The sequence below is a fragment of the Hypanus sabinus genome, chromosome 4, assembly GCF_030144855.1.
Source record: "Hypanus sabinus isolate sHypSab1 chromosome 4, sHypSab1.hap1, whole genome shotgun sequence".
NCBI classification, from domain to species: Eukaryota; Metazoa; Chordata; class Chondrichthyes; order Myliobatiformes; family Dasyatidae; genus Hypanus; species Hypanus sabinus.
Window position 1 is genome coordinate 77038419 of NC_082709.1, and position 14269 is coordinate 77052687.

General features: G+C 47.9%; 1 protein-coding gene across 2 annotated transcripts in view; it reads left to right on the forward strand.

Annotated features, from left to right (window-relative positions):
• The window catches only part of LOC132392908 (beta-galactosidase-like), a 39708-nt gene that overhangs the window by 19147 nt on the left and 6292 nt on the right, over window positions 1–14269 (forward strand). For both annotated transcript variants that reach the window (XM_059967464.1, XM_059967462.1), the window contains exons 5-13: window positions 3373–3467; window positions 5558–5738; window positions 10665–10723; window positions 11017–11138; window positions 11737–11777; window positions 12248–12366; window positions 12875–12949; window positions 13200–13289; window positions 14105–14218. In XM_059967464.1, coding sequence (XP_059823447.1) covers window positions 3373–3467; window positions 5558–5738; window positions 10665–10723; window positions 11017–11138; window positions 11737–11777; window positions 12248–12366; window positions 12875–12949; window positions 13200–13289; window positions 14105–14218 — 896 coding nt within the window. The remainder of the gene's footprint in view (window positions 1–3372; window positions 3468–5557; window positions 5739–10664; window positions 10724–11016; window positions 11139–11736; window positions 11778–12247; window positions 12367–12874; window positions 12950–13199; window positions 13290–14104; window positions 14219–14269) is intronic.

Genomic DNA, 14269 nt, shown 5'->3' on the forward strand with positions numbered 1-14269 from the left:
GCTAATAGTAACATAACTGTGCAATGCATGGGGAATAATGATGAAAAGGCCATTTCCAATAAATAAACACATCCAGGTAAATACAATACAGGTAAACACAAACATAGAAGTTTGAATGTCCTTTCTAAGAGGGAAAGCAGGACTGTTACTTGTCTGAACACTGACACACCCATGCAAATTTACTGTTCACCAAGAAGCAATAATTTACTGAAAGTTTTGTGCCAAATAACCCATTCCAGGAAATAAATATTCACGCAATGTCCAACAGAAAAGGTATCGAACTTTCTCCAAGGTCGTGCGCTAACTAAAGTTATCTGCATATTCTCTCTGAGACCGTTGTCTGCATGAAGATTTTCCAATAGCGGTATCTGTCCTTCCCAGTGGGTTCTGTGAGCATTTCAACATGATTTTCTGCTATGTTCGTTGTCTGTTTCCATTCTCCTCTTCGTTTCTGCGCTCTCTCTAGAAAATGGCTATCGTGCTCTTTTCCCGCGTTCTCTCGAGAATATTCCCAAGACAAATCCTATTGCTAATTCAACAAGCCTAACTTGTAAATCAACTGAAATGCAGCAGAAGTGAAATACTCAGTTGTATAATGTAATTAAAGGAACACAGTGCATCTTGAAAAAATCTAGAGGAAATAAAATACCCAACAGTGTAACTATATTGATAAAATAAAGCACGGTCTTAAACCAGGGTATTGCATAAGGAAAGGTTCGATAGGTTATGACTTTAATCCCTGGAGCAAAGGAGAAAGAGGGGAGATTTGACAGAGGTATACAGAATTATGAGGGCTTTTGCTAGGGTAAATGCAAGTAGGCTTTTCCCACTGAGCTAGAGTGAGCTTAGAACTAGAGGTTATGGGTGAAAGAGAAGTGTTTATGGAGAACATGAGGGGAATTTCTTCACTCAGAGGCTGAGGAGCTGCCATTGGAAGTGGCGGATGCGGGTTTGGTTTCAACATTTAAGGGAAATTTGGATAGATACATGGACGGGAGGGGTATGGAGGGCTATGGTCCAGGTGCAGGTCGATGGGACTAGTTAGATTAATAGTTTGGCATGGGCTAGGTGGGCCAAAAGGCTTGTTTCTGTGCTGAATGACTCTGTGCCATGGTCAGCACAGCCATCTGTGCACCATAGAGTCACCATCCTTTGGTTCAAGAAATTATTTATCATCTCCGTTTTAAAAGGAGCTGTCTATTCTGAGGCTGTGGCCTTTAGTCCTCGATTCTTCTTCACAGAGAGTGGTGAATCTGTGGAATTCTCTGCCACAGGAAACAGTTGAGGCCGGTTCATTGGCTATATTTAAGAGGAAGTTAGATATGGCCCTTGTGGCTAAAGGGATCAGGGGGTATGGAGAAAAAGCAGGTACAGGGTTCAGAGTTGGATGATCAGCCATGATCATACTGAATGATGGTGCAGGCTCGAAGGGTCAAATGGCCTACTCCTGCACCTATTTTCTATGTTTCTATGATTCCCCCACTATAGCAAACATCCTCTCCATATCAATTCTATCTTGGCTTTTCAATATTTGGTAGATTTCCATGAGATCCCCCCTCATTCCTCTAAACTCCACCGGGTACAGGCCTAGAGCCATCAACTACTCCTCATATGCTAACCCTTTCATTTCCGGGATCCTTGCGAACCTCCTCTAGACCCTCTCCAATGCCAGTACATTCTTCCTTAGATCCGAGGCCCGGCACTGTTCTCAATGCTCCAATTGTGGTCTGACCCTGCCTTATAAAGCCCCTGCATTCCATCCTTGCCTTTATATTCTAGCTCTCTCAAAATGAATGCTAACTTTGCACTTGCCGTCCTTCCCACTGACCCAACCAGCAAGTTAACCTTTAGGGTATCCAGCACGAGGCCTCCAAAGTCCCCTGCACCTCTGATTTTTGAATATTCTCCCCATTTAGAAAATATCCATGATCATACACTTCCCTATGCTATATTTGATCTGGCACTTTTTTGCTCATTCTCCCAATCTAAGTCCTTTTGCTGACTGTCTGCTTCTTCAACATTACCTGCCCCTTCACCAGTCTTTGTATTGTCTGAAAACTTGGACAAAAAGCCATTCATTTTGTCATCCAGATTATTAACATATAACGTGAAAGATAGCAAACCCAACATTGACCTTTGCAGAATATCACCAACCTGAAAAGACCCCCTTTATTCACACTCTTTGCCACTGCCAGGTAGTCAGTCTTCATCTTCTGAGATGTTGACGCCCAGGTGTTTGAAACTATTCTCCCTTTGCTGACTCCTCAATGAGGACTTGTTTTCACTCGACTTCCTCTTCCTCAAGTTCACAATCAACTTTTTGGTCTTACTGAGTTGACTGTAATGTTGTTGTAACGTCATTCAACCAGCTGATCTATTTCACTCCTGCACACCTCCTTGTCACCATCTGAGATTGTACCAACTACAGTAGTCATCGGCAAATTTGTAGATGGTGTTTGAATTGTGTCTTGCCATACTGTTTGTGGATGTAGAGAGAGTAGGACAGTGGGCTAAGCACGCATCCTTGAGGATATGCTATTAACTACACGTCTGCCTGTAAATGGGCTATTTCTCTCTGTTCCCTACTGTTCATTTGCCTTTCTAAATGGCTCAGTTGTTGCTATTGTGTCTGTTTCCATCATCTTCTCTGGTAGCATGTTTTGTGTGTGTTTGACATTTTCACCTTGAGAGAAAGATTATGACTTTATGTCCATTAAATGCCTTGTAATTTTCTAAACTTTGATCAAGTTTGTTCTCAACATCCAGAACTCCTGAGAAAGCAACCCAACTTTTCATTATAGCACATCCTACTAATCCAGGCAGCATCCTGAAGAATGTGTGCACCCTCTCCACATCCTACCTATAGTGTGAAAACTAAAGTTTTATACATCTACATCCCACGTACTGTACTCAGTGTCCTGCCCAGTGAAGACAAGCCTGCCTTACGCCTTCTGTACCACCCTATCCACCTTTGTGACCACTTGAAAGGGAGCTATAGGCTTGTACCTCAAGTTCTTTCTGCACCTGAGGCCCCAACCACTAGGGTGTGTGAGTGGGTGGGAAGGGGGAATGGGGAGAGAGGGGACAGAGTGGATGGAAGGGCATGGGGAGAAGGATTGGGGAGGAGGGGTTGGGGGGGGAGGTGGTGGAGAGAGCAGTCACAGTCTCTATTTCAGTCAATTTATTTTTATGTATGTTTGCTGTTGGTACTGGTTCTTACTAACCACCCCTCTCGCCTCACCCCCCCCCCCCCCCACTGGTTCTCCTTTCTCAGTTGAACCATTTACATTCCAGACTCCCGCCAATTCGAATTTGCGCTGAGTGTGTCAGATCCCACTCATCTTTCAGAGTGTCTGCTCTCTCTTCCCTCAGAATACCTGGCAGCCGTGGATCGATGGTTTGGTGTTCTTCTGCCGAAGGTGAAGCCATTTCTGTACCAGAACGGGGGGCCCATCATCAGTGTGCAGGTGAGAGAGACAAACTGCCTACCCCTGATCCTCACCTGCTACCTACATCTCTTACCTCCCCAGTCGTGTGATCAACACTCCCCTCCCCTCTCCCCATCATCAGTGTGCAGATCAGAGACAAACTGCCTACCCCTGACCCTCACCTGCTACCTACATCTCTTACCTCCCCAGTCGTGTGATCAACACTCCCCTCCCCTCTCCCCATCATCAGTGTGCAGATCAGAGACAAACCGCCTACCCCTGCCTGACCCTCACCTGCTACCGACATCTCTTACCTCCCCGGTTGTGTGATCAACACTCCCTTCCCCTCTCCCCATCATCAGTGTGCAAATCAGAGACAAACCGCCCACCCCTGCCTGACCCTCACCTGCTACTATCATCTCTTACCCCTCTCCCTTCGTGTGATGCACACATCTTTCACTTCCCCCTCATCATCTCTGCATGTGAGAGAGCGACCCCCCCAGTTGACCCTCCTATCTCCCTAACTGACCCTCTCCTTCCCCTCCTCCCATCATATATATGTGACAGAAGAACCCCCAAATTGACCTTCCCATCTCCCTCTCTGACCCTCTCGTTCTTCTCCCCTCCTCCTATCATCAGTGAGCAGGTGAGAGAGGGACACCTCACCCAACCCACCCCACTCACCCTCAACACCTCTCCCCCTCCCCCACACCCCATCATCAACCAAGATCAACACCAAGATTGGGATTGTAGTGGACAGCCAGGAAGACTATCAAAGCTTGCAGCAGGATCTGGACCAGCTGGAAAAATGGGTTGAAAATTGGCAGATGGCACTTAATGCAGCAAGAGTGAGGTGTTTCACTTTGGGAGGACAAACCAGGGTGGGACTTAAACAGTGAGCGGAAGGCCACCGAGGACCACGGTAGAATACAGGTCCATAATTCATTCAAAGTGGCTTCGCAAGTAAATAGGGTCGTAAAGAAAGCTTTTGGCACAGTGGCCTTCGTAGTCAAAGTACTGAGTACAGGAGTTGGGATGTTATGTTGAATATGTATAAGAAGTTGATGAATTTGGAGTGTTGTGTGCAGTTTTGGCTACCTATTTACAGGAAAGTTGTGAATGAGATTGAAAGACTATAAAGAAAATTTATAAGGATGTTGCCAGGACTTGAGGACCTGAGTTATAGGGAAAGGTTTAACAGGTTAGGGTGTTGGGACCCACTTTCTACGTAGGCGAACTGGCTCACAAAATGGCGTGCGCGTCGGCAGAGAGGCCAGTCCCAAAATGGTGCTGGGCCTTCTTCACCAGCAAGGGGAGAAAGCCCACGCGTGGGAAGAGACTTTTGTAATGCTCCTCTGATGTCATTTACGTCCGGTGAGGGTGGGAACGGAACTGTGTAAAAGCCAGTGCCGCGAAGTTTGAATAAACTAATCTCGAGTGCAACTTACAGACTGTGTGTCGTTATTTCTAGCTCTGTGTGTAGCACATTACTACAAGGGCACTATTCAGTAGAGCATAGGAGAATGAGAGGAGATTTGATGAAAGTATACAAAATTATGAGGGGTGAAGTTAGGGTAAACACAAGCAGACATTTTCTACTAAGTTTGGGTGAGATTAGAACTAGAGGTCTTGGGTTAAGGGTGAAAGGTGAAATGCTTAAGGGGAACATAAGGGATATTTCTTAACTCAGAGGCTGAAAGTGTGGAACAAGCTACCAGTGGAAATGTGGATGCAAGTTCGATTTCATCATTTAATAGAAGGAGCGGTATGGTGACTATAGTCCCGGTGCAGGTCGATTAGGCAGATTAATGGGCCAGCATGGACTAGATGGGCAGCAGGACTTGTTTCTATGCTGTAGTGTTCTGACTGTATCAGCGTGCAGGTCTGAGAGTTGACACCTCCTCTTTCACCTTCACTGACCCCCCTCTCCCATCCTACTCTTGCTGATTCCCCTTCAGAATGCTGGTGAGAGGGCTGAAACCTATCTATCCACCTCTGCTCACCTCTGCCCACCCTCATGGACCTCTAACTGTCCCTACCTCGATCACTGATGCACCCCCCACATTGCCAACCATAGCGGCAACAATCCCTCGCCGCCACCCCATCAGCAGTGTCCGTGTTCTCTCTAGGTGGAGAACGAATATGGCAGTTACTTCACCTGTGATTATGACTACCTGAGGCACCTCCGCAACATTATCCGGACTCTCCTGGGCTCTGATATCCTCCTCTTCACCACTGACGGCAACCGGCCTGCTGAGCTCAGGTGTGGCACGCTGCAGGGCTTGTATGCCACTATTGACTTCGGCACCAGTGAGTACCTGTCTGCCTCACCTCAGATAACATACGATACTGAACATAGAACAGCACGGCACGGGCCCTTCAGGCCGTAATGTTGTGCTGAACCTTTAACCTACTCAAATATCAATCTAACCCTTCCCTCCTACAGAGCCCTCCATTTCCCCTTCCATCTCTTTATTGTCCCTAATGTATCTGCCTCTACCACCACTCCTGGCAGTGCATTCCACACACCCACTACTCTGTAAAAGATAACATACCACCCCCGTACTTCCCTCCAATTACCTAAACGCCCTCATTGTACCATTTCCACCCAGGGAAAATGCCTCTGGCTATCCAGTCAATCTACGGCTCATCATTTTGAACACCTCTATAAAGTCACCTCTCATCTTCCTTTGCTGCAAAGAGAGAAGCCCTGGCTCACTCAGCCTTCCTCATAAGACACGCTCTCTAATCCAGGCAGCGTCCTGGCAAATCTCCCCTGCACCCTCTCTAAAGCTTCCACACCCTCCTTATAATGAGGTGACCAGAAGTGAACACAATACACCAAGTCGCACAAAAAGGCTGGATGAACTCAGCAGGTTGGGCAGCCTCCGTTGAAAGGAGCAGTCAACGTTTCAGGCCGAGACCCTTCATCAGGACTTTGTGTTTATAATACACCAAGTTGAGTCTAACCAGGGTTTTACAGAGCTGCATCACCACCTCATAGCTTTTGAAGTCAATTCCCTGACAAATGAAGCCAACACATTATACACCTTCTTAACCACCCTATCAACTTGCGTGGCAACTTTGAGGAATCTAAGGACATGGACCCTAAGATCCCTCTGTTTCTCTACACTGTTAAGAATTCTGTCATTAACCCTGTATTTTGCCTTCAAACTTAACTTTCCAAAGTGAATCACTTCACATTTTTTCTGGGTTGAACTCCGTCTGTCACTTCTCACTCCAGCTCTGTATCCTGTCAGTGTCCCATTGTTACCTGCAACAACCTTCTACACTATCCACAACTCCACAGATCTTCAAATCATCTTTAAGCTTAACTGGCCCACCCTTCCATGTACTAATAAGACCATAAGATATAGAAGCAGAATTAGGGCATTTGGCCCATTGAGTCTGATCTGCTATTTCATCCTGGCTGATCCAATTTTCCTCTCAGCCCCAATCTCCTGTCTTCTCCCTGTATCCCTTCATGCCCTGACCAATCAAAAGTCTGTTAACCTCTGCCTTAAATACACATAAAGACTTGGCCTCCACAGCTGCCTGTGGCAAAGAATTCCACAGATTCATCACCCTCTGGCTAAAGAAATTCCTCCTCCATTCTGAAAGGACGCCCCTCTATTCTGAGGCTGTGTCCTCTGGTCTTAGACTCTCCCATCGTAGTAAACATTCTCTCCACATCCACTCTATCAAGGCCTTTCACAATCCAATGGGTTTCAATGAGATCACCCCCCATTCTTCTGAATTCTAGTGAATACTCACCCAGAGCCATCAAAAGCAGTTGGTATGACGAGCCATTCAATCCTGGAATCATTTTCATGAAGCTCCTTTGAGCCCTCTCCAGTTTCAGCTCACCCTTTCTCAGGGGCCCAAAGCCACTTGCAATGCTCTAAATGAGGTCTCACCAGTGCTTTATAAAGTCTCAACATTACATCCTTGTTTTTATATTCTAGTCCTCTTGAACTGAATGCTGACATCACATTTGCTTTCCTCACTACAGACTCAGCCTGAAAATTAACCTTTAGGGATTCCTGCACAAGGACTCCCAAGCCCATTTGCATCTCAGTTTGTTTTGTATTTTCTCTCCATTTAGAAAATAGACAATAGACAGTAGGTGCAAGAGTAGGCCATTTGGCCCTTCTTGCCAGCACTGCCATTCACTGTGATCATGGCTGATCATACACAATCAATACCCCGTTCCTGCCATCTCCCCATATCCCTTGACTCTGCTATCTATAAGAGCTCTATCTAACTCTCTCTTGAATGCATCCAGAGACTTGGCCTCCACTGCCTTCTGGGGCAGAGCATTCCACATATCCACCACTCTGGGTGAAAAAGTTCTTCCGCATCTCTGTTCTAAATGGCCTACCCCTTATTCTTAAACTGTGGCCTCTAGTTCACCCATCAGCGGGAACATGCTTCCTGCCTCCAGTGTGTCCAATCCCTTAATATTATATGTTTCAATCAGATCCCCTCTCATCCTTCTAAATTCCAGTGTATACAAGACCAGTCGCTCCAATCTTTCAACATATGACAGTCCCGCCATTCCGAGAATTAACCTTATGAACCTACTCTGTACTCCCTCAACAGCAAGAATGTCCTTCCTCAAATTTGGAGACCAAAACTGCACACAATACTCCAGGTGGGATCTCACCAGGGCCCTGTACATGTCAATAGTCAACCCTTTCTTCTAACAAGGTGTATTACCATACATTTCCAGACATTGTATCCCATCTACCATTTCTTTGCCTGTTCCACTATCTGTTTAAGTCCTTCTGTAGCCTGGGTGCTTCCTCAAAACTACCTTCCCCTCCACCTATCTTCATATTGCCTGCAAACTTCGCAACAAAGCTATCATTTCCATCATCCAACTCATTAACATATAACAAAAATAATCGGTCGCAACATAGACCCATGTGGAACACCACTAATCATTGGCAGCCAAATAGAAAAGGCTCCCTTTATTCCCATTCTTTGCCTCCTGCCAATCAGCCACTGCTTTATCCATGTTAGAATCTTTCTTGTAATACCATGAGCACATAGCTTGTTAAGCAGCCTCGTGTGTGGCACCTTGTCAAAGGACTTCTGAAAATCCAACATCAACTGATTCTCCTTTGTCTATCCTGTTTATTATAACTTCAAAGAATTCTAACAGATTTGTCAGGCAAGATTTTCCCTTGAGGAAACCATGCTGACTATGGCCTATTTTATCTTGTGTCTCCAAGTACCCTGAGACCTCATCCTTAATAATCAACTCCAACATCATCCCAGCCACTGAGGTTAGACTAACTGGCTTATAGCTTCCTTTCTTCTCCCTTTCTCCCTTCTTGAAGAGTGGAGTGACATTTCCAATTTTCCAGTCTTCCAGAACCATTCCAGGATCTAGTGATTCTTGAAAGATCTTTTCTAATGCCTTCACAATGTCTTCAGCTACCTATTTCAGAACACTGGGGTGTACATCATCTGGTCCAAGTGACTTACCTACTTTCAGACCTTTCAGTTTCCCAAGAACCTTCTCCGTAGTAATGGTAGCTTCACGCACTTCATGACCCCTGACACCTGGAATTTCCACCATACTGTTAGTGTCTTCCAAGGTGAAGACTGATGCAAAGATCTTATTCAGTTTGTTCACCATTTCTTTGTCCCATTACTACCTCTCCAACATTGTCTTCCAGCAGTCCGATGTCCACTCTCACCTCTCTTTTACACTTTATGTATCTGAAGAAACTTTTGGTATCCTTTCATATTCCTGATTAATGTACTTTCATTTTCCATTTTTACCTTCTTAATGACTGTTTTAGTTGCCTTCTGTTGGTTTTTAAAGCTCCCCAATCCTCTAACTTCCCACTAATTTTTGCTTTATTATATGCTCCTAATCCATGTCATTTGTAAAACTTACAAAGAGCAGGGGTTCTAGAACAGATCACTGCAGAACACCACTTGTCACTACCGTCCAGGCAGAGTATCTTTCGTCTACAACCACACTCTGCCTTCTGTGGACAAGCCAGTTATGAATCCAATTTTGTTTTCAATACCTCTTCCTTCATGACATCCCCTACCTCCTCCACCTCCAGGCATATGTTTTCTCTTCTCTTTCTGATCGATCCTACCCCCACTCTGGTCATCCACCTGTTCTTCACATGTGTTGAACACCTAGGAATTCTCCTTAATCCTACCCGCCAAGGCCCTCTCATGCCTACTTCTAAATCCATTCTTAGCCTCCTTCCTGGCAACCATGTAACTCTCTAGAGCCCTGTCTGATCCTTGTTTCCTGAACCCTACCTAAGCTTCTTTCTTCTTGACTAGATGCTCCACATCTCTTGTCAACCATAGTTCGTTCACTACTATCCTTTCCTAGCTCTAAAGGGACAAATGGGAGAATCTCCAGCCAGAGCTCCCTAAACAACCTCCACTTTGCTGTTGTGCTTTTCCTTTAGTATATCCATCCCAAATAACACTACCAAATACCTACCTAATTACGGTCTAATGGCATCTAATTCACCCTCCCCTAGTTAAACACGTCCCCATACTCTCTGCTCCTATCCCTGTCCAAGGCTATAGTAATGGTCAAGTCTCTGAAATGCTCTCCCCCTGAGAGATCTGACACCTGACCTCGTTCATTGCCTAGTATCAGATCTCCTTTAGTTGGCATGTCTACATATTGCTTCCTAGACACTCCTAACAAATTCTGCCCCACTTAAATTTTACATAAGGAGGTGCTGGATCAGTATTAAAGAAGCTGATGCCCTCCATGACAACAAGCCTGTTATTTTTGCACCTTTCCAAAATCTGCCCTCCCCTCCTCAATCTGTTCCTCTAGCAATGAAGGCCAGGATTCCATTTTCCTTCTTGATAACTTTTTGCACCTGTAAACCAACCTTTTGAAATTCATGCACAAACACTCCTAAGACTCAACAGCTTGCTGCAATCTTTCACCCTTTAAATAACAATCTATTTTTTCTTCTGAATAAATGACCTTGCATTTACCAACAATGTATACTCCATCAGCCAGACCCTTGCCCACGTACTTCAACTATCTCCACATCCTTGGCAGAACTTGCTTTTCTACTCAGATTAGTGTTTTCAGCAAACTTAGGCCACACTGTCCCCTCTTCCAAGTCATTAAAGTATATCATGAATAGTTACTGGTCTAGCACCCAATTATCAAGGGCCCATCTGTAATGGTCCTGTCATTTGATCTCCCTGCTCTCTGTTCTCCCTTAGATGAAGATGTTACCACTTCCTTTGAAGTCCAGAGACAGTTTGAACCAAGTGGACCATTGGTGAGAGAAGTGGCAGTGGAGGGGTGGTGCGAGGAGGGCCATGGAGCAGGGGCTGATGCTTGGGGATTGGTCTGGGGGAGGCTAGCGGGTTAGTGCTGATGCTGAGGGAGTGGTTGAACATTGGGGGGAGGGGATTGGGTATTAAGTTTGGGGAGAGTGGAGCAAGGTTTGGAAAGGAATGAGTGGAGTGAGGTGTGCCCAACAGTATTGGGCAGATGAGTTGCTGTGGCTCTCCCCATGGCTGCCATTTGCTGGGTGTTTGATAATGGATGTTTTGTTTGCCTGTTGCCCAGGTGAATTCGGAGTTTTACGTCGGGTGGCTGGACTACTGGGGAGTGGAACATTCCGTTGTTCCCACTGCCAATGCCACCAGGATGCTGCGTCAACTGCTGGGACTTGGAGCCAACGTCAACATGTACGAAAGTGCCCAGTGGATGGGTACAGATGAAATACTCCACTCTTTCACTCCTCCCGCAAGTCCACCCTCCCCTCCCCTCCCTCTACCCCACCATCCTCCCCTCATACTCTGATATCTTCCTCCAGCCATTGCCCTCCCCCTCCCCCCTCATTCCATCTCCTGGTTGGGGATGCTTGTGTATGGGAGGTGTTGATGTTGGGTGTATGTGGACGTTGGGTATGGTTGGGTTGGAAGGTGTGGATAGGGCTGGGGACGTTGGATGTAGAGTTTTGTGTGTGGTTGGATTGGTGGGAGGAGTGGATGATAGGTGTGGGAGACTGGGTGTGTTGACGTTGTGTGTGGTTGGGAGGAGTGGATGATAGATGTGGGAGAACTGGGTGGGTGTTGACATTGTGTATGGTTGGTTGGGAGGAGTGGATGATAGGTGTGGGAGAAGTGGGTGTGTTGATGTTGTGTGTGGTTGGTTGGGAGGAGTGGATGATAGGTGTGGGAGAACTGGGTGTGTTGACATTGTGTGGTTGGTTGGGAGGGTGTGGACATTAATGTGGGGTTCGGTGTCTATCCCTACCTCTCACTCTGACTCTGCTCTCTACAGGTACATGTTTGAAGGGGGCACCAACTTTGGATTCTGGAACGGTGAGTCGTCCCTGACCAGCCGTGAGGAACTGAGGCTCCCCTCTCCTGGGCTGTGGGCACTCATGGGTCTTGGGGGGCTTTGCCTTGTTCAGTAGACAGACCAGGGGTGCCAATGCTGAGGTGGGCGATCTCATCGATTGGTCAGAGGCCTTGAGGAGGGGTACTTTGGTCAGAGAGACCAGAATGGCCTGTCAGAGATGGGATTGTTCTGGTGCATACATCCTCCACGGAGAGAGCTGGGTAACGTGTAGGGGTGATGCGGTGGGGGTGAGGGAAAGGATGATGGGGAAGGGGAGAGGTGATGGGAGGAGGGGTGAATGTTGGGGGATGAAGGGAGAGGGTGATGGAGAGGGAAGGGTAATGGGGAGGAGGGAGAGGGGAGGATGTTGGGTGGGGGGAGGAAGGGGAGGGGAGGGAGTAAATGGGTGTAATGGCCAGGTTCCAGCTGATGGATCCCGCAACACCCTCAGGGGCCGACTACAACATCAGGTACCGGTCTATCACCACCAGCTATGACTACGACGCCCCCCTCTCTGAGGCTGGAGACCCCCGCGAGAAGCTACATGCCATTCGGGCTGTGATCAGTGAGGTATGGCAGAGATGGTGGGGGGGGGGGTAGGAAGCACGGGGAGGGCAGTTGAAACACATTGACACCCTGAAATTCTCCATCAGTGACCCACTCCATCTATGCACAGCAAAATCCCACAAACTGGGAGACCACCAGGTGTTAATCTGCAGTGGGGGAGGCTTGGGGTGGGATTGGAGCATGAAGGTGGGGAGAGAGGGGTGTGTGGGGGGCGGGTGTCATTACTTGGCAGGACTCCATAACTGATGGTGTTTCACCCTGTTCCTGTGCTCATTTCCAGGGGGGGGGAGGATGTGGGGGTTACATGGGAGGGGTAGAGGGTTCTGAAACTGATGATGTTTCTTCCTCTTCCTGTCCTTAGGGGAGGGAGTGTGGGGAGGTTGGCGCGGTGGGGACTATGAGGGTTGTTGGTACTTGTTAGGAATGTGGAGGGGGAGGGAAAGGAGAGTATGAGGGAGGGGGTTGGGTAGTACTCTGTAACCGATGGTGTCTCTTCTGTTCCTGGGCTCAGTTCCGGGATGTCCCTGTGGGGCCGATTCCCCCTCCCACCCCGAAGATCGCCTATGGCCAACTGGCCTTAACAAAGGTGAGGACCAATTTGTGTGTCCTGCGCTGTGTCCAGTGCCCTCTGTCCTGTGGTGGGTCTGTCTCCTGGCTGTGCTGGTCCTGTGCTTTTTGTTCTGCACCCGTTGTTCTCCATTGTGAGCTGTGTTATGTCCCATGCTCAGTCCTAGCTCATGGTACTGCGCTGTTCTGTGTTTGGCCATGCACTCAGTGCTGCACTGTTGTCCCGCGTTCTGCCGCATGTCTTCTCACTGCCATCTTGTCTGTTGCAGGTGGGATCGGTACTGGAGCTGTTGTCCGTTCTGTCCCCCCGTGGAGCCACCAACTCCACCTACCCTCTTACCTTCGAGGAGATGGGGCAGGTAGGGTGCTGTTCTACATCATGACTGGTGGAGGGTGGTTGTGGAGGGGAGGGGAGGATGTTGGTGGGGAGGATTCGATAGGTTGGGGGAAGGCAAGTGGTGAGGTGGAGAGGGGACTGCGGTTGGATGGATGTAGGAAGGGAAGGACAGGAGGTTAATGGGAGGAGGAATGGGTGTCAATGGGCAGGGGTGGTAGAGAGGGGAGGATAGGGGGTTGGTGGGGTGGCAAGGTGTTGACGGGTAGGATGGGAGAGGAGGCTGGAGATGTGGGGTTGGACAGGTTACAGGGGAGAGGAGGATGTGGATCTATGAGTTTGGGGGGGGAGAAGATGCTGTGACCAGTAGTGTGGGGCTGTTACAGGTGACTAATGGGCAGAGACAGTGATCAGGACTGGGGTGGGGTATTGGGTGAGTGAGAGGGGTGGTCTGTGTCCCTAACGTATCTCTATCCAGGATACTGGGGGTGGTTGTAGAGGCAGATACATTAGGGACATTTCAGAGACGCATGGTTGATAGAAAAATGGAGGGCTATGTGGAAAGGAAGGGTTATATTGATGTTGGAATAGGTTAAAAGGTCGGCACATTGTGGGTTGAAGGGCCTGTACTGTTCTGTGTCCAGACTCCACAATCTGTGAGTTAGAGGATTCTCAGCCAGAAGTTCCAGAGTTTTAGTACCCCCCCCCCCCCACCGCGTAACCACAAATCCTGGTTCGCGATGTCCCCCCTTTCCCCCATAGTGTCCTGGATGTTTAGATGAGATCTCCACAGCATCAGATCCAGGCTCTGTCTGATCATGGCTTCCCTTGCTTTCCCAGTACTTTGGACTGATGTTGTACCGCACCCTGCTGCCAAGAGCTGTGGAGAAGCCCGCGCCGCTGAAGGCGCCGTTGAATGCAGTGCATGACCGAGCCTACGTCCTGCTCAGTGGGGTGAGTGCAGACTGCCCCTGGACCCACACTCCCGCTGCTGGTCCCGGTGAT